Here is a 21,280-nt window from a genome sequence, read left to right as displayed (position 1 = left end):
CTGATTAACACTTTATGACGTAAACACTTATCAAATAAAGACTGTCTAAACTTTATTATTTGTTTGTTTTTAACATTAGAGGACTCACAAGGTAAACCAAACTAGCTACCCACCTGGTTATACAGAAACACATTCTGCTAATTTTTATATTGATTCCAATTTAAGTTGAAATTAGCATTAATAAAGAGCAGCAGGGTAGAGCCTAAAGAATAAACCAAAGTGTGTCCAACTTAAAAAGCAACTTTCGTAAATGTTAAATTATCTGAGGGTTTCACTTTTTCCATTCATTATTCCTAACATCCTCTGCACCTGAAGCTATAGCATAAAAGTCTAAGAGAGGAAAAAGATTTTCCTCTCCATTGTCGCCGTATGCATGTGAGTGCATATGAGAGGCAATCAGTTCTCCTCAGAAAACTGAACCAATCTGACTGTATGATCTTATTAAATAAAGTGCCTTCTGTTGGTGTGTTTTGAATGGGTGGTATAAAATAAAATTAATTAAATGTTTTTACATAAAAACTCTCTTAGATAAGGCCTATAATCTATAAGTTATACAAGTTCATTTTAATTAATTAGTTTTATTTTACTTGAGGTCTGCTAAGAATAAAATCTGTCTCATAATTAGCTGCACCACTCAATTGGTTGAATTATCAGTGATTTCCAAAACTTCAATCAAGGTGAAGTCCAAGTTCAAAAGCTGATCAACTCAGCAAAATGTGTTTTGACATCAGAACTTTGTTTCCTGAAAAAATATCTGAGGGTGTTTCTTTTTCATTGCAGTACAGAGATACGTTGCTTTTTTTCTTTCTCTATTTAGACCTCCAGTGCTCTGCACGCTCCTGAATGATTAATATTCCAGCGCCCCTCATGTGTAAGCATAACAACAAGGTCTTGATTGAGTTACAAAGCACAATGGGAGAGAAAAAGTCAAGCTTTGTTTGATTGTTCTCCAACAGGGTCAGAGGCTGCTGTCTCCTGAGGCTGCAGGGCTGTCAATGGGCAGGGAGTGACAGCAAGGTGACTGAGGGGAGGCTCTATAAATGCTTGGCGCAGAGCTATCCTCTCCAAAGTAGTGGGGAATCCTGTGCGTAATTCCACTGCAGCGCACAACCGCACACGATGAGCGCAAAAGCAGAGCTTCCGGGCTGGCCAGAGTACCCGGAGGACCTTGCCCTGCTGCAGCAGAGAAACTTGGCCCACATCAGCTCCAAAACTTGGATTTCATCTAATTCGGACCGCGCCTTTACGCGGAGGGAAGCGCAAGCTGCAGCGGAGGCGGGGATTTCACTGGAGAAACTCGGGCCGGTGGGGAAAATCCACGAGTGCGCTTCCACAGAGACAGGCCACGCACGGGCATCTGATGGAGACAGGGGGGGCAGCTTAGGGCCCCAGAGACACCGGCGGGTCGCAGCCAACGCCAGGGAGAGGAGGAGGATGCACGGTCTGAACAAAGCTTTTGACGAGCTGAGGAGCGTCATCCCATCTTTGGAAAATGAGAAGAAGCTATCAAAGTATGATACTCTCCAAATGGCGCAGATTTACATCACGGAGCTGTCTGAGCTCCTGTCCGGCGTGGTTCAACAGGAATCCAGGGGCCCCCGCTCAGCGTCTGCAGATAAGACCTCCAGGAGGAGTTTGATTCAATCCCTCCGACCAGAGCAGGCAGAGCAGCCTCCAATCCTGCTGAACGCAGAGGAGCAGCAGCAGAGAGACCCATCCATCAACCACCTGATCATACTCAGACCTCCATCTCTGTTAGAGTCAAATAAATCAGAGGCCTCCACAAACAGCAGCGATGACGAATCCTCAAATCACAGCAACATGGAGGACAGTGGAAGTGGGAGACAGTGACAGAAAACCAGTTACCTCTCACTGGTTCCCACATGTTCATCTGGCAGTGGAGAACAGCTGTCACCTCTGATAGATTAGATGATGCACTGCTGGATTTCTAAAGTGATGGACACTCATTCATTCTCATTTCTCTGAGATCCTGATTTGGTTTCTTCTTGATGAACTAAAAAAGGTCTTTATTTGCACTTTAAGGTCCTGAACAACAAGTAGCGGCATTTTCCAGAGTTACTGGTTGGATTCTAGCTTTTATTTCTAAATAAAACAAGTATTTTTCTATTTAAGAATAGCTTATGTGTATTTTATGAGGGATGTTTTTGCTACAATAAAGATTTAATGAAGTACTGCGTGTGCATTTTAATTTATTTTTGTATAAATGACTGCAAGCCAGATATATGCATAAATTGCACCAAAAAATGCTTTAAAACATTACATATAATAGTAAACATACCATGTTTTATGAGAAAATAATACAATAATCATTCATTTACAACATTTCTTTAAATAAAAGAAGTAAGCTCTTTGCAATGGTATTCAAACATATTCTGCTTTTACTCATTATAACAAAAAATTTAAAGTATCTATTTGGGATTTTTTTAGATAGATCAACACAGATGTGACTTTGTAGAACCATCCAGCAGCAATTAAAAAATCTTTTGGGAAATTTCTGTCTTCCAAAATAGCTTAAGTTCAGTCAGTTAAGATGGAAAATCTACATTTTTACTAATTCAATTCAGCCTGGACTTTGACTAGGCCATTCTATTAAAAATATGCTTTGATTTAAGTTCCATAGTTGTTCTGGTTGTATACTTAAGCTTGCTGATGAGAAGCAAACCTCCATCTTGGTCTCATGTATTTTGTTGCCTTTAACTGGCTTTCCTCAAAGACTCTCTTGCATTTAGATCCATCAATCTTCCCACCATGTCTGAACCTGCTGAACTAGCCACAAAACACATGTTTTTTTTTTTTTTTTATATATTTTTTTTATTTCTCTAGCTCCTAAAAAGTTATGATGTGCCTTCAGGCTGCAGTTAACCTAATGTAGTTGATTCAATGGATTCTATTTACGGGTGTCACTGTATGAATGCTATTTTTTTTCCACTTTGAATTTTGCTTTATTTTGTGATGGCCTATTATATAAAATTCCAATTAAATGCTATGTTTGTAAATGTGAACATATGTAAGAGTTACTGTAGGCACCGTATCTGGTAAAAGTCATTTGCTTTACAGTGCAAATGCACAAAGCTTCTCTAATATCCAACCTGCAAAGGATACAACAGATATTACTTCACATCTTGCTGTTGCAATTTCCCCCAAAAAGTGCTTTCCAAAAAATAAAAATAAACACATCTGCAAGCACAAGAAGGCAGACTGACAGCAGGCTCCCAGTGGAAGGGATTTTTAGAGCTGTAAAGAAACTAATTATGCTGCGTGACAGTTTATCATTTATGAAACTGCTCTTTTTAGTCAGTCTGTAAGCTGACGGCTTAACATGGGGCTGCCTGCTCCATAGGGAAGAGGAGGCTGGAACTTTGCCAGGTCCTTAGAAATTATTTCTGCCAGCCTCTGTTTGAAACTGCCAGGAGCTTTGGTGGGGGTCGTGGAGACAGTGGAGCGGTTTTCCTCCTCTGGGTCCTTCCTGTCATCCACTGCCTGTGCATTGAATGCTGCACAGCTGTGGTTATCCGCTGGAGGGAGATGCATGCTTTGCTGCATTGCTGAAGCAAAGGGGTCTGCATTGCCGAGGGTAGAGGAAGAAATCTCCAGGGGTAAATGAAAGGGATCTGAGGAAGGGAAGTCTTCTGTCGAATTGTAATTGCAATCCAAATCTTCCAGCGCAGTTTTTTTCATCAAAGAGGGAGAGGTTCTCCTCAAGTTGTAATAAATGTCATCCTCCAAGTTGCTATCCTGATTTACAGCTTCCAGGGAGTGACACCGATCATCCTCTTCATCTTCCTCCCCCTCCCCTTCCTCCTCCTCTTCCTCCTCCTCCTCCTCCACCTCCACACCTTCCCCTCCCACATCCTCCTTGCTGCTGTAGAGATAAGGCTGGATAAGGCAGAGATTCTTCATACTCACAGCAGAGGGGAGATTAATCGCAGAGTATTGGCAGGCATGATCGTCCTTCATGTTAGGTCGGACCCCAACAACACTGTAGATCGCAGGAGCAGCGGTGTGGGAGGCTGCGGCAGGAAGGGCATAAGAGGACATGTCAAGCGATGACCTTTTTTGGACACTGGAGGGCTGGACAGTCTTTTTCATCTGTAGGGAACACAGCCTCATTATAGCCTGTAAGATCTGGGGACCAGAAGGGGTCAGGAAGGTGAACACCCCTTCTCCTGAATCACAGCGACGGCCCGCTTCAATGCAGAACCCTCCCTGAAATCACAAAAAAAAACTACATTCATTTTAGATTTCAACTTGTTCTTTTTTAATATCGAGCCATGCAAAAGTATTCATACACTTTAGAGTTGTCAACAGTAGATTACGTCGCAATCAGGACCTTAAGTGTGATGGGGTTTCATGAAGTCTACACAAAAGTTATATAACTAGGATATGAAAGAGCAAGAATTTTAGAATAAACGTCAGAAAAGTGAAACATTCCTTTGTTTCAAACTCTATTTACATTTATAATACTCTATACAATCCTATGCATATGTCAAAACAACAAAACATATTTTAGTAGAATTTAATCTACATCTTCTAAAACCTATTACACATGGAAAAAAATGTAAATAAACATAACAGTGTCATGATCTTGGTGCTGATGACTGGCTTAATTACAAACTCCATTCACCTGTCTAACTCTCTTTCTAATCACTGCTCATCTGATCCACCTGCTCCGGCCTCTATTTAAGGTGCTTGCATCCAGTCATCAGTGCAGATTATTCTTGTTCCTTCTAGCCAGTGGGGAGAGTGTTTTTAGAGTTCCTTGGTGTTTCTGATTTCCTGATTCTGACCTGTTCTGCCTCTCAACCATTGAGCCTGCCTGTCCCTGTCTGAATGTTTTTTTTTTTTTTCTGAACTGTCTTTGGTCTCAGGGATCTCTTACTCTGCCTGTTCCTGTTCTGAGCTGTTTGCCTGACCTGGCTTCAGACTCCTGCATGTTTTCTCAGTGGCTGGAGCATCTGGGACACTCTGGGCAGAACTCTGGGATCCTACCTTGTTCTCTGGCTATGGACTGAACATGTAAACCAGAGTTTCCTGCCTTATACATCCTAGAAGCTGTTATCTAAGAACTGTTTATTTTAATAAATGCTTTTTGAGTAATCCCACTGTCTTGCCTGAATGCTGGGTCCTTCTGTTCTGAATTGTGACAAACAGACAAGTCAGGAACAGGTTTTGGGACAGTTTAAAGCAGGTTAGATTTAAAGAATTTATTCTAACATCTCAGAAACCCAGTTCAGTTGCTTACATAGATATATGCTGGTGAAGAGTACAATATTTCCTTTGTGGCCTACCCTATGATTCATGCGGGTCTAAGTTTATCGGTAAAGTGGTTTCTACAATGGTGAATGATGGTGGCAAGAACACTGATAAGAAATTGATATGACATTTTCTTTGACCCAAAATTGACTTTTTTTATGTCTTCAGGTGAAAATGTAGCTTTTGGTGTAGTTTACTTCGTCTCTCCCCAGTCCCTCCACCAAAGGGTCAGCTTTAATTAATTTCATTTTCCCGCTGGCTGTTACAACAGAGAAGTTGAATACAGATATAATTAAGTCAGATGATATCTAACATTTAATGTTTGGATTCTTTAAGTGTTTTTTTTTATGATTAAATATAAAATTTAGTTGAAATTGAAGTGATGATTCATCTTCATCAATGCAAAGATGTATTGAGAAAAAGAAACCTTCCTCTCTGGATATATAAAGCTGATCATACTTTGAGAATAATTTTTGCAAAGAAAGGTAACATGGCAGTAAAATAAATACATCTTCATGAATGTATCATAGCATGGAATATAGGCCTGTCCTGTTTCTTTTTGACTAACTGGATGTGCTCTCTTTCATCCTCTGCAGTGGTGTCAAAAGTACATACATTTGGTACTTAAGTAGAAGTATAAATAGTGCAGTTTAAAAACACTCTGATTAAAGTTGAAGTATTTACTCGGCCTCTTTACTCAAGTAAAAGTGAAAAAGTATGTGCTCCAAAAACTACTTAAAGTATAAAGTAACCTTTAAAAAAACAGCCAGATGCCACCATATGAATTGAAAGCTCAATTTTCCAACTGTTTTGAAATAGAAAGATACGCTCTCGCCTGTGTCCGACCTTTCAGACATTTCAACATCTTTTTCTGTATCCGACATTGTAGCATGGCATGGATAATTCACGTTTGCAGTTTGAAGAACACCTGCTTGCTTCTGATAATTTCCTTTAGTTAACCAATGAGTGTTTGCGTTATACGACTCATCCAATTCCACTAGTTTTCACTAGATGTGGATAACGCCAATGATCTGCATTGGATGGAGCACATGATGTGAAATAAATATTTATATACATTAAACCGAAGCCAAGAGTAACGAGTAACGTTTGTTTTAAAAATGTAAGGAATAGAAAGTACAGTTACTTGTGTGAAAATGTAATGAGTAGAAGTCAGATGTAGGAAGAATAATAAGTAATGGAGTAAAGTATAGATACTTGAAAAATGTACTTAAGTAAAGTAACGAAGTAATTGTACTTCGTTACTTGACACCTCTGATACTCGTGGCCGCCTGTGGAGCTGGTTTACATTTGCCTTTTGCATCTCTGCTTCTTTTTGTATCTCTGCTTCTGTCTCCTTGAACCCCAGTCAACCTCGGCAGATGGCCGCTCACAGTGAGCCTAGTTCTGCTGGAGGTTTCTTCCTGTTAAAAGGGAGTTTTTCCTCTCCACTGTCGCTACAAGCATGCTTAGTGTGAGGGATTGTATTCGAGTCAACGAGTCGACGCAATTAACTGGTTTTCCTTAGATAGAAAACTTTAAAATCAATTTGACTGTATGATCTGGTGAACTGTAAAGTGCCTTGAGATGACGTGTTGTGAATTGGCGCTGTAGGAATAAACTGAATTGAAAATTGAACTGAGGTGTGAATACTTTTGCAAGACACTGTATGTTCACAAAGACTCCAATGAAATAGAAGAACAAATGCATAATTTGTTATATAATTTAGGATTGAAACTTTTTTTGAGTATTAAGATGAATTTGAAAAAACTTTGAACATTATGCCTTACCTCCACCTGTCCAAACTTCCGAAGGAGTTTGTAAGGCCAGCTGTAGATGACTTCACTTGTGTTCACAGAGAGGAGCTCCAAAGCCTCACTGTCAGTGAACACAATATACTCCCCGGACAGCTTGCACCTCTTAGCCACCTCTGTGCTCTGGACCTTCACTTTGTACTGGTCAGGAGGAAGGGTTGGCTCTAAACACACAAGCAAACAACACAACACATAGAGATGTTCATGCACTGCTACTGAACAAATCCAAGAAACTTTTTCTAAGAGCTCTGAGCAGGAAACAAGTGCACACGTCGTACATTTTCATACAGTCTGATTTAAAATTACTCACACTCTGCTAATCTCCTTGTGGTTGGCCTGCCTGGGTGATTTGGGAATGTAATCCATTAGGAAATGAAAAGGAAATGCATTTTTCTAAGCCGGATCTTGCCAAAGCCAAAGTATTCTAGCTTTAATGTCTGAATAAATGAGCACACTTAGCTGCTTCTTAGGAATATTTAAAAATTCCGCCTATGCTTGCAGTTCATAGTGCTGTGAACAGCCTTCCTGTTGTTTTACATTCATACATAACATGTGAACAAATGAACTCTCACCAACAAGGTAATTATACAACAGGAAAAAGATACGGTGAAGGCTATGCTTTCCAGTAATCCCTAAAAAATATCTGCTTATTCTGTATATCTGAGAACATAGTTGCACGGAAGTTCAATATAAAAACATAGATGTTTATGATGACAGTCTATCAAAAATAAAGGGTAGCATAGAAATGTAGATGTTGAATGAATAAAATCCAGTTTCTAATATTGATTACGGTCTTGTTTTGACTTTGTGCATAGAAGCAGTTTGTGCAGCTCAGTGTGAAAGTGGTTTGAATCTGTTTATAGATGAAAGGTTTTGCGCTTTTTATTTTAGCTCCCCACACTGTCATGATTTATACAACTGAGAGAAAGGTACAGTGGAAAAAGATGTGCATATTAAGCTCCACCCCATGATTCAGGACCTTTGGCAACAATAACTTGAAATAGTTGTTTCCTGCGTGACGGTAGCAGTCACTCACATCATGAAGGAAGAATTTCAGTCAACACAACTTTACTTCAGTTCTTACTGGGGTTTCAATCTGATTATTTTCTTGTAAAACCCTGATTCTTTTCCTTTGTTTGCATGCTATCAGATTTGTTGCTCTGTTCTAGCTTTTCTGTCCTGTTTAGACTGAGCTTCTACAGTATTGTCAGACAGAAACTGCTTCATTTGGCTTTTGAGACCCATAAGAAATTGTGTTCCTGTGGCTGCAAAACAAGCACAGATCATCATAACAAAACCATCATGTTTCATTGTTGGTGTGAGATGTTAATGTTGATATTGCTTTTTGCTCCCTCTTAAAGATATAGTGGAGGATTTTTTCACATTTTTGCAATACACATGCGCAACCCTGTACCCGCTCTTGAGAGGGAAGGCCTATTAACTATGTGCGAGAGCATGCACAAGTCCATTTATCTTGGTCCACGCTCTGTTTAAAAGTCGCTGTTCACATCGCTCATACAAGCTTACTTTCCAAAACAAGGTTTGCATTTTTTTCCACTATGTCACACTCAACACCGGTAAGTGAAAATGGGGATGAGCACATAGGACGGCCTTACATAAACATATCACCAGAATGATTAACTAGATTAATTAGGAGGACTACTTATTCTGATGATCCACCTGCAAAAAGAACATCTTCCACTATAGATTTAACATAGCATTGAGTATTATTGCCAAACAAACCAACAATTATCTAATCTGCCCATAGAAAATCGGTCCAGACATTATTTAATTCAGCCAAATGCAAATTTAGCCTCGTGAGACCATCCTGATCTCACGAGCTTTCAAGATTTTACTCGCAGATCAGTCTGGCTACTTTCCGTGAAAGAAAATCTGGAGCAGTTCACCAAATGAACGTCCAATCAGCGTTGGCTTTGAGGCAGGTTGAGGTGTGACGCAACGAGAAGCGCGACAGTTCAGTCTAAAGAACATGGCGGCTTCAGCCTATGAAACTAGCGTTAGCGTGGCTATCAAGCACGTTTTATCGGAATGACAGAGTATTTCTTCACTGAAAGAAGAGCAAAACACTGTTCTGGAGGCTTTTCTCAGAGGAAAAGATGTTTTTGCTCTTCTCCCGACTGGTTTCGGCAAGAGTTTGATCTATCAATTGGCTTGTGCCTGGCTTGTGGTTGTGTTTTCGTCACCGCTCTGTTAGTACGTCATATGCTTTGTTGATCTGATTAGTTTATTTGGCTTAGACTTAGACAACATTTATTGTCATTTTTTATACACAGTGTATACAAAATATTATTTCATTTTGTACAGCTCTCATGACATTTCCATTTTCTTAAAGTGCAGCAGTGATCAAATGTAAACATTGTGGGAGAAAGAACATGATGCAAAAAAAAACACATTGATATGGATGTTTGATGCAGAGTCTGTGACATGATTTAGACTTAGAGTTTTGTGAGGCTCCAATTGTTTTAAGAGGAGGAGTTCTTGTACAATAATATGGTATATAATACTGCAATAACACTGAGGAATGCAAGCCCTGTTCTTTGGTTAAAATGAATATACAGTCTGTCTCATTGATGAACTGCATCAGGAGCTTCTTTCATGTTGCTGCTACTGTTGAGCCTTTTTTACATTGTGGTCACACGTAGCACAATAGCTGCTTTATTTATAGAGGGGGTCACCCCTGCTGATGAGCAAGTAAAGAAGCAGCCATGTTGTTTGTAAAAAAAAAAAAACTCATTGCCTTTTAGAATTGTTTTTTTTTTTTTGTCACTTAATGGCAGTGGAGGAACAAGTGTTTTTTTATGCATCTCAAGCTAAATTGAAATCTTTGTAGAAACTTGCTTTGATTTTTTTTTCTTGAGGCATTAAAAAAACAAGACCTTTTTGAACATCACTATCCTCCAAGAAGTTTCCTGTAAAAATGTCTCTTCAAAAGGCATTAACAGGTAAAAGGAAATATATTTTAGCCTCATTCATTCAGAGTAAAAATGAAAAAATCTCCTCTTTTCCCTTCTTAAATAGTACTTTTTATACAGCTTTTTGGGAAGTAGTTCCACAAAGGAGTGCTTCAACAGTTACCTGAAACAATGCAATACTGTGCTTGCTTTCCTGGATGAATGGTACAAATTATGAGAATCACCTCTTTGCCAAGATGAGTAAAGGTCATTGTCCTCCATGGTAAAGCCATTCCCTCCCTCAAAATCCCCTTTCTCGGAGTCTCCAGGATCCCTCTGCAAACAAAGTGCCACAGTAAACATTACACAGAGTAAACGCCTCCCTCTTATCAATGCTTTTTATTACATCACAAAAGTAAGATGGAAGCAAGAACATGGCTTGTGCAAGCACAAGAATTAGAGAAGTGGTAGAAGTTACAGATAATGTTTCAACTTCCCCATGTTCTTATCGGTATCAGCCTGTGGGGAAGGTGTCTAAACATTTTTCCCAAATTAAAACGCTGATGTGAAATAAAAGATGAGCAGCTGAAGAGGCCATAAGGAAAGGTGATACCTGGAAGGCAAGTGTGCTGAGGGCATGGATCCAGCTCTGGCTCTCCACAGAGGCGAAGGTGTAGGTGGACTGGGTGGTGTTCAGGTAGAAGGCTGTGCAGCGGGCAGGGCACGACTCCTTTAGAGCAGGGGTCACACTGAGACAGTCAGTTAAACGCACCACCTTTCTCTCTGATGTTTTCTGCCGACTGGCCTTCAGCTGGTCGCTGAAAGCGTTGCCATCAGAAGCTGAACAGAATTCCAGTCGACCCACGCCTGTGGAACTGGGTTTGAAAAGCACCATCCAGATTTTCCGCCAGGTTCTCTGATGAGACAAACAAAGCGGCTCTATTTAATGTCTTTGAAAATATCATTTGACCTCTAATATTTTTACAGGGTAAAATAAAAATGTAGTTGTCATTTAAACTCAAAATATAGCTTTAATTTGCATGTCAAGCCCCTGGTTCTTTTACTGCGGTGTTCACTGTAAGAAATTATTGGCGAACCCAAAGGGTGGCTGATTGGTCAAAGATGCATAGCAAAGGAACCAGAGCAAAATCAAAAGGACTAAACATCATTTGAGTGTCTTTATATCAATTTTTAATTAGAGCAATCAAATCTAAAGATCTAAACTAGATAATTTCATGCTTGTTCATCAATAACATGAACTTCAGTTGCATTTGTAAAACCGAAACACAAACTGAAAAACCTCAAGATTTTGTTGATGTTTAGTCATTGAGATGTGAATAATATGAAAGTAGATTCTTTCACCACCTCCCTACCAAGCGGCGTACCTGGATACAGTGCTAGCAAGCCTTTAAAAAGTCCATTCAACTGTTCCATGTTTTCAAGAAAGTGTTAAAGATCTGTGTATGCACCTTGACGCTCCATCTATCTATGAGAAGAGATCACTCGGGACAAACTCTTTAAATAACACTTCATAACTTATATGTATTAAATAACCATGAGACACTGTTAGGTGTATTCAATGATGATTCTAAAATTAATGTATGTACACATAAAACATTGAGAAATGAGATGCTTCACTCTGTCTTATGATTCAATCAGTGGAGCTCCTGTCTTATGACCTGATCAATTGTCCTGTCAGAAGAATACTGTTTTGTAACCCACCCTATGTGTTATGTTCTGTTAATAAAAGCGCTCTGCAGAGGAAGTACGGGAGAGAGAGTTAGAAAGTTCGGTTGCGGCTCTCTTCTCCTTCTGCAGAAGCTGTTGAAAATCCCTTTCTGTGTGGACTCTTTTACGAACCTACATTTTTTAACCTAACAGACATGACAACAGATTTTGATAGAAATTGTATTCTTGCTCAGATCAGAAGAGTTGCTTAGAATTTATAGATTGGCTGCTGCTCCCCTTCGGGCTCACCTTTCATAAAGTGGCCCTGAATAATAGTTAAAAGGCCTTTTATACATCTCCAGTCTGCCACATCATCCTATTTTACATCATACACGTTAGCAGATGAGTAGACATCAATGACTCCAGCCTTATTAAAATATTACAATTTGTTCTTAGTTGAAGGACACCGCTCTCATGCCATTCTCAAATATTTGCCTCTTACAGAATGAAGATTATAACTGTATATCTGGACAGAGGAACCGTCTTAACCAGATAAACCTATATGGAAAACATCAGTTCTGACTCGCAACAGGCAGCCGATACCAAGGTGTAATAAACTCACACATCATCAATGATAATTATACTAACAACAGTGATAAATTGTCACAAAAATTTTCCAGCTTTTATGAAAGATACAGAATTTGATACTCAAGCTGAAAAATAAAATAACTAGTGGGAGAGATAATAATAAAGTTCTTTAACACATCAAAAATGGACTAGATAAAGTGTCAACTAGTCAGCTGCAGTTGATTCAGAATGCTACTGCCTGCTTCCTCACTCTTTTTGCCTAAGGGTAAATTAATCTAGTGGTAATTGAAACCCTAAATATAGCCTGCACTTCATGTCTATAGTTCCCATTCTGTGGCCTTCGCTGTATACGAATTGATGTAACATCTTAAAAACAGACTTAATAATAAGTCTGTTACACAGCTGCAGCCGATGCAGAATCTTGCTGCCAGCGTCCTTACTGCAGCTAAGCAAGTTGAGCGCATCATCTTACACTGACTTCCTGCATCTCGGAAAAAAGACCTTAAAATATATCTGCTAGTTTCTATATATCTGAGGGCTTAGCATCAAAAATACATTCAAGGTCACTCAGCTTTTATCAGATATACTCTGTATGACCAGAACCAAACAAGGAGAAGAAACTTTTAGTTCCTATGCTCCACTAAAGTGGAACAAACTCCCAGAAGACTATAAAAGGGCAGAAGCTCTAAGTTATTTCAAATACCATAAAAATAAATGCATTTGTTTAAAGTGGACTATATGAACTGTCAAATGAAGCATACTTAGTCTGTTTTCCAACTTTAACTCGCTTGATTTATGCCACTGCAAAGTACTTTTCTCTGTTTTTCGTTAATGATTAAAAGCTTTAATTACTGTAATCTTGTTACTGAAATGTGCAATACAATAAACTTTTATTGGCTAATAGTTACGGTAAATCTGGTCACACAGGTGAACAAACTAAACTAAAACCGCTAAACTAAACTAAAACCACAAACTAAAACCGCTCCTCAATTTCTGCATTCAGGCCTCTTTAGTGGAGACAGTGGCGTCTGATGGAGTTTGCCCCGCACTTGAGGGTTGTCGGTTTAAGCTCCAGCTTTCAGCTGTGTACTGGGTCAAGACACATTTCAACAGCATTGCCTACTGATGGTGATCAGATGCTGGCGCCAGTGTACGGCAGCCTCGCTTCTGTCAGTGAGCCCCAGGGCAGCTGTGGCTGCAATGTAGTTTACCACCATCAGTGTGTTTGTGAATGGGTGAATGACTGAGGCCCCGTCCACACGAAGTCAAACCCTGGCCTAAATTCACAAATTTTTCACCAAACCACTCAGGCCCCGTCCACACGAAGTCAAAACGAACATGAAACGCTAATATTTTCCAGAACGTTTGTCTTAAAGACGGAGACGTAAAATAAATGTGATCGACCACATGAATGCATGAAAACGCTGCAAAATGTATGCCAGGCCTGTAAGTGGCGCTGTGGTGCCAAAGCAAAAATAGGCGAAAACAGGCAATGAAATGTTGGGCATGCGCAGTAATATTTATACAACAACCAAACCGGAAAACCCCTAGAAGAAGAGCCAAATCGATATTGCTCTGTTCTTCCTGGAGATATTCCAGAAGAAGAAGATTCTGTTGTAAGCCCGACAGCAGGGTGAGTAGCATGAGCAGCAACCATTCAACACAGTACGGCGCCATTGTTGTTGTGATACTGTGTCGCGCATGCGTGTTTAGAGGCGACGCTATGACGCATAACGACGTGTAAGAAAAAAAATGCGGTCAGAGCTTAAAGATGGAACGCGAAAATGGTGTTTCAAAATCTTCCCACTCTGAAGGCTTAATAAAAAAAAGATCGTTTTCAGACCCCCGAAACGCCGGCTTCGTAAAGCGCCTCGATTATGTTCTCTGGCTTGAAAAACGCTCTATGTTAGTTTTGGGCTATTTAGTAAGAATGTTTTTTTGACTTGTTGACTCTCTCTTTCAGACTGGGAAGACATCTCTTGTGCTCATCCCTCTGACTGCTTGTTGTCTTGTAGGCTCGGACTCACTGTGATGCTTGAAATGCATCTCTATGAAATATCTGAAGGTTTAGAGTCTAAGCTGATTTGTGTTTATGATTTAATTCACTTAGAAAAACACCAATGTTCCATTGGAAGAGAATTAGAATCAGATCATGATGCTGCCATCGTTTATCAGGAAAAGATACATTGAAGTAGTGTGATCCAAACATTACTATTTGGATTCTTCAGATCGTAACACATTGTCCTATTTGGTTAATGAGGATTTTACCAGTGCCTGGTTATTTTCCTGCTTAGGTCTTTGTTGGGTTCAAAAATGTAGGTTTGTAAAAGAGAAACTGAGTCCACACAGGAAAGAGATTCAAACAACTCCTGCAGGAGTGGAAAAAGCCCAACCCAACTTCCAGCTCTTTCTTCAACCCCCCTCCTGCAGTCACCTTTTATTAACAGAACATAACACATGGTTACAAAAGAGAGTATTGTTCTGACAGGACAGTTGATCAGGTCATAAGACAGGATGCTCCACTGACTGAATCATAAGACAGAGTGAAGCATATCCTTGCTTCAATGTTTATAAGCACACACACATTAATTTTATAATCATTATTGAATAAACCTAACAGTCTTCCAATAATTCTTCTTCATTGTATATTCTTACTCATAGCCCATTACAAGGAAGTCATTTTGATTCTCTGTAGCATCTCTTTAAGGCACTACTGAAAGCAAATGTTCTAAAGGACAAAATGCCAGGAAAAGAAATTACATAATATCAGAGTTTCTTTTCTGAAACTGAAAATTTGCTAGAATTGTGAAGACTAAATGCTAAAAATAAATCTGACGAAGCGTGGGTGTAAGGTTGTGACACTCCTTAGTATGTTGGGGTTTTTCAGTTGTACTGTAGAGTCAGATTTTTCAATAACGGTGACAAATATAAGATAAAAAAAATTGCAACAGACTTATTAAGAAAAACTTAAACAGGGACATTTTGGGCTAATACGTTTTATGTTTAATACCTGCATCAAGGTTATTTTACAATGTATTTTTAAACATGTAAATACCTTGTACAAGCAAGCCTCATTGTAAAGCACATCCTAGTAAAAAGTAATGTGAACTTCATGTCTTTCGTGTCTTTAAACATAAAAGATTATTTCTGCAGTCCAGAATACCTGGAATTTCAACTCACCAACAATAGTTAAAACTGTGCATCATCCTTAACATAGTTTAACATGTTACTGGCAGCATAATGCTGTGGGGAATGAGTAGCTGGTCAAAATTAAGTGAAAGATAAATGAAGCTAAACTACAAAACGAATGAACAATAATTGAACTTCTCCTTATATTGTTGGGGTTTTTCTAAATTAAATTTCACACTGGAGTCAGTGTGGGAATGGTTTGTACTATACCTACAGGAACGATGAGTAGTTTTAAAAGGTAAAAGTCACGTTTCTATTCCGATACTTCTTGTGAAGGTGCATTCACAGTGCTGAAGTGAAAAATAAGTCAAAGGCTTACAAAAAACTCATAGTTCCTGTTTATCGGGGGAGAAAGCCAGAAGAGAGAACTTCATTTCCCTTTTCTCCACCTCCTACTGACAAACCTTAGACCTCAGGTCTAGAAGCTGAGAATAATTTTAGGGAACCAAGTTTTAAATATCTACAGCTCCTCATTGTCTTCCACTCTGTTTTCTCTTAAATACGACAAGTATTATTTGAGCTACTGTGGTTTTATGTTCGATATGTTTTAAGATTAGGTCCCTAATGATGGCTGGGGTCATGCACAGGTGAGATAGTTTAACTATTATCATCAGTCTTTAAAAGTACAAAATATGAGCACCGGATAACCCAAATATAAACCTGGTAAAGATAGCCAAAAACGTTCGTCTATACAAATAATACCTGATAAAACCAAGATAATCAGCCTCTTTGAAAAAATCTAAGTTGCGTCTAACTCTGTAATAGGTTGGTTTAAATAGTTCTGAGTCTTTCTTTTTGTTTGTTTGAAACCAACACTATGGAAACTACATCCTTTGCTTTTCAGAGCTTAGGCCTTTACATAGTAATGTTATCTTTTACCCACTTCCAAATATAAACAACAAGTGCTAATTATTCAGAGCTATCCTTTTTTTAAAGCAAACAGCAGATCTGAGCAAACCCACATTTAAATCCTAGTAAGATTAAAATGTACTTGTCTTGTGGTTAAAAGGGTAAATTCCTCATGTACTCATTTTTCTTTTTTTTTTCATCAGCTAAGAATAGTTTATTTAAAGTTGAGATGGGGCTCTAAAATATACCAGCATGATCAGAGCAGTTTTACTGGTAGTAAGTCAGACTTGCTGGCATAAAAAGTTAAGAATCTAAAAGGAAACCTCTGATTTAGCCTGAGTACACATGCAGACCAGAGATGGTTATGTAAATGATTTGAAAAGAGATGGCTTGAAAAGAGGGCTGCACGGTGCCGCAGTTTGTAGCACTGTTCCTTGCAGCATCAATGACCCTGACCGGCTGTGACCCTGACGGAATAAGCGGGATTGCATGAAAATAATGTATGGAAAAAAAGTAATTTTCTCAACAAGCAGCAGATGCTGCTTTCAGCCCACAGCACTCACAGGCGGCCCTGTCCTCACCTATGAGTGGTGGGAGGATTCCTTAGAATCAGCTGGTGAGAAAAAAAAACTGATGACAAGGTAGTGTTGGTAGTTTTTCTACATGAGTGGCAAAGAGTTTCCTTCCTGGACAAATTTTGGGTCAACCAGTAAGAATGATTGAAGCGGTTTACAAAATAAATGTGCAATATTAGAATAAGAACCTCCAGCACAGATGTTATTCACACTGCTATGGTTAAAATGTTCTTCTGATCCGACTAGCTATGGGTGTGTAATGTTAAAGAAACAAAGGTTAAAACAAAGTAAAGCTATCCCAAACAGTGTCTATATTATCAGTTAACCAGACTCGGTTATTGGATTCCTGCTTTATGCCTCAGGAACTACTACCATCCATTTCTCTGGTCCATGACAGTCTGGGTGATGCTACATGCTAATGCAAAGTCTAGTGTGTTAAATTCCCATTGTACGGTATGTTGAAAGTATGGGGCTAATTCAACATTTGTTAAGTTGAGCTTTAGGAGAGTTAGCTCATCCAAAGAGGTGCTGTTAACCAGCAGAGTTAAATTCTAGCCAATCTGTTAAGTGCTGATTTAAAAATATATAATTATCAGTGTTTTCCCTAATAATAAACTTTAAACTCTTATCAGTTCTACACATATCAATCTGGCTACTGCCAGGTTTGTTTACAACAGCCTTACTTCTGTCAGCGCACCCAAAGGTAGCTGTGGTTACAATATATCAGGCAGCATGGGAATAATTAACACTGTTATGTTGATGATATGCAGCTATATTTGTCCAAAAACACTAGTGTGCAGTATTAACTTTTGAAGCTTTATGCACGAGTTAGATAAATTCAACCCTGTTAAAAGTTGAATTGCAACATTATAAGTGTTGATTCTAGTCTCTCAAAGTGTTAACTGTTTAACACTTTCAGAGGTGTTTTAATTAGCTAACACCAGTAAAAAGCAATATAGACACTTTAAAAGTGTTGAATTATCTCCCTAGACGTTGAATTGACCATTCAGAAACTGGATTTGCTAGTAAATCTTATCCAAATGTTTAAAATATGAAACATGTGGTTCAGGTATCCTGATAATTATACATCGCTTTTTTGTTCATCGAGATTGCTTAGCTCCTCATATCTCATAATTTTATTTTATATATACATATATATGTATATATACGTGTATATATATATATATATATATATATATATATATATATACATACATATATATGTATATATACGTGTATATATATATATATATATACGTGTATATATATATATATATATATGTATATACGTATATATATATATATGTATTTATATATACTTTTATATATATATACATATACACACTTTGGTCATTTTTATAATATCTATAATATATATATATATATACACACTTTGGTCATTTTTATAATATCTATAATATATATATATATAAATGTATATATATATATACATATATATACGTATATATGTATATACATATTTATATATACGTATATATACATATATACGTATATATATGTATATATATATATATATATATATATACATATATATATGTATATATATATATATATATATACATATATATATATGTATATATATATATATATATATACATATATATATATGTATATATATATATATATATATATATATATATATATATATACATATATATACATATATATACATATATATACATATATATACATATATATATATATATATATATATATATATACATATATATATATGTATATATATATGTATATATATATATATATATATATATATATATATATATATATATATATATATATATATATACATATATATACATATATATATATATTTACACACTTTGGTTATTTTTATTAAAGTTTTGCAGAATAAGCATTATAGAAGTACTGGAGCAAGCGGTGCATATGCAAAAATTACACTTTATGCAGATGACACTTTATTTTTCATAACTATGATAGAAGTTAATCTTTCAATTCTTGCCTGAGGGTATAACACTTTCTTATGCCACACAAGGAGGGTTTTCATGTTTAGTCAACTCGTTTCCAATCTTTGTTTGCAGTGAATACCTTGAGAGAAATAAAATAAGTGCTGCCAAAGCCTAGCAAGACTTATTGATGATATTGTTAAAAATGTATTTATTTGAAAACATGACATCCTGCAACTATTTCTATATTTGTTTTCATGTGGTTAGAGTCAAAACAATCTAAGCACATGTTGCATGGCCCTCACACCATGCACCGCATTTTAGAAATCTTTTTCTTCCTGCTGGTTTAGCAGTTAGCGGCATCGCAGCGTAAAAGCCACAAACCTGAAGGAGCCTGAAACAAAACTTTCCACTTTGAAAGGTGTCGGTTTTTATAGTAACGTAATGTGTTTAATTCATGAAAATATGGTGTAAAGAAAGAGTTTTATTCGAACATAATGTAACTATTTTCCTCTGAACAGAATGATGACAATACATGGTAAAAGCTGTAGCAGTTTTGCAGCAACTAAATCCATTCTCCATCTTTTAAAAAGGACCTCTCTCTTCAAAAGGTTCAACTTTTTTATCAGTTGAAAAGAATATTTTCCAAAAGTCTTGCGGGTCACCAAGACTTTTTTGTTTCTAGTAAATATAAAATGAGTCTTTGTGTTCACCAGCAGGTTTTTCCAGTAGAACTCTCCCATGGATGCTGTTTTTACCCAATTTCTCTTTCTTATTAGCAAAAGATGAAAACTAAGGCAAGTGATATCCATATTGCTTTAGATCAGGTTTCCTAAATGCTGTCCCTTGGGGTTCATTGTCCCACAACTTTTTAGACGTGGTTCTGCTTCATCACACCTGAGTCAAATATTCAGGCCATTAGTAGGACTCTGGAGAACCGACTGCATTCCAAGGAGATATTTTAGACATTTGATGCAAGAGTGTTAAAGCAGACTCATCTTAAGGCTGAAGTACACTGGATCTTGAGGATTGGAACTGAAGTCATCTACTTTAGATGGTTTGGGTCCTTTTACGACCTCCTGGATGAATCAAGTATGTGGTCTTGGATTGCTGGTTTAGATTTTATAGTAAATGTCTGGCAACATGAAGTAGGCTGAAAAACAACTGATGAGACAAAACCTTCGATATCTTTCAGTCTGGGAAGGGTTTATTGTTTTTACCACATAAAGTCAGACTGTTTTGGATATTTTCCCCCCTTAAATGTAAACAACAAAATGTTTTTATTAACTTAAATATTTGATATCAGAGAAAGTTTAAAATTTTCCTTTTTTAATCTGCAAAAAGGGGCGGGGACATTTCACACTATTGTGTAAACATGCATATATACCGTATATATATATATATTAAATATATATATATATATATATATATATATATATATATATATAGACATATTTGGGTTTTGAAATATTAATTTACCCAACTGTGAAAAAAACATTTTAATACGGTTGCTAGAATAATATTTTAACAAATGTGCGCTGTAAATTGGAATGCAAATTTCTGCAGCAGTAGGAAATAAAAGCAGAATTTCATCAGACATGCTGCAGCCTTGAAATCCACCTTTTCTTTATATATATCCAGTCTTCCAATGCAGTCCAAAGATAGGATCAAGAATGCTATATAATAATACACGTCATTCAGCTTGAGTTTTTATATCAACTCATTATTCTTGCAGGTGTATTAAGAGCATGATGGGAACATTTAGCCGCTTTGTACGGATAATGGATGGAATCAAGCTTATAAATTTTAACTGAGTTTTTCCAGAGTTGGTGTAAATACATTTATACATGAGGGACAATTGATTTTATAGTTGTATAGACAATAGTTTTTTTTAATAACCTTAAGGTGGAATGTAAGATATTTGGAAATAAGCGCCTTAAAGTGTAAAATGCAGCTAAAGACGTAATAAATTCTACCCTTTAGAAATTATAACTGCTGAAATTTAGCCAAATGCTCAAAAGTAAGCAGATTATTTCTTTAAGATGATAAATGATATAACTCACTTTTCCAAACTTGGCCCCCTGAAGATACAGCATCCCCTCTTTGAAGATGACCTCCATACTCGTACGCTGTCTGAAAACTGTTCACACAAGAGCAGATGTGGCGAAAATATGCCGAACTAAAACTGGTGAGGTGGTTTAAAATTAGACCTCCTATACCGCATGCCTGATAGTTTCCTTGACGTCACAAACTGTCGACCAGTGTGCTTGACAGGAGTTTAAAAAAAGAAAAACAAAATAAAAAAACCCAAAAATCAAGATGCAACTGTTACAAAAGAAAGGACACACGTTGTGTGTTGCTGTTTTCTTGAGTCAAACTTCCTTTTGTATCATTTTGCAACCACGTCAACTTCCTTTTAGAAAAAACTAAAGTGACTTTTTATTTCTCCAATTTTCTACATGACACAA

The 21,280-nt window shown here is 37.3% G+C and overlaps 2 protein-coding genes across 2 annotated transcripts; one reads left to right on the top strand and one right to left on the bottom strand.

Annotated features, from left to right (window-relative positions):
- The first annotated feature begins 1,041 nt into the window (after window positions 1–1,041).
- atoh1b (atonal bHLH transcription factor 1b) lies at window positions 1,042–2,192 on the top strand. Its single transcript, XM_038284618.1, has one exon. It carries the CDS (start codon window positions 1,120–1,122, stop codon window positions 1,849–1,851), a length of 732 nt encoding a protein of 243 aa, XP_038140546.1. The 5' UTR covers window positions 1,042–1,119; the 3' UTR covers window positions 1,852–2,192.
- On the bottom strand, window positions 2,191–21,170 carry LOC119783224 (docking protein 3-like). The gene is made up of 5 exons (XM_038284617.1): window positions 20,876–21,170; window positions 10,611–10,913; window positions 10,243–10,333; window positions 7,062–7,249; window positions 2,191–4,227 (listed from the first exon to the last, which is right to left on the bottom strand). Exons 1-5 carry the CDS (start codon window positions 20,930–20,932, stop codon window positions 3,316–3,318), a joined length of 1,551 nt encoding a protein of 516 aa, XP_038140545.1. The 5' UTR covers window positions 20,933–21,170; the 3' UTR covers window positions 2,191–3,315.
- Window positions 21,171–21,280: the final 110 nt, after the last annotated feature.

Source organism: Cyprinodon tularosa, unplaced genomic scaffold (assembly GCF_016077235.1).
Source record: "Cyprinodon tularosa strain WSP-4 unplaced genomic scaffold, ASM1607723v1 ctg20, whole genome shotgun sequence".
In the NCBI taxonomy this organism is placed as follows: Eukaryota; Metazoa; Chordata; class Actinopteri; order Cyprinodontiformes; family Cyprinodontidae; genus Cyprinodon; species Cyprinodon tularosa.
This window is presented reverse-complemented; position numbering and strand designations above follow the sequence as displayed.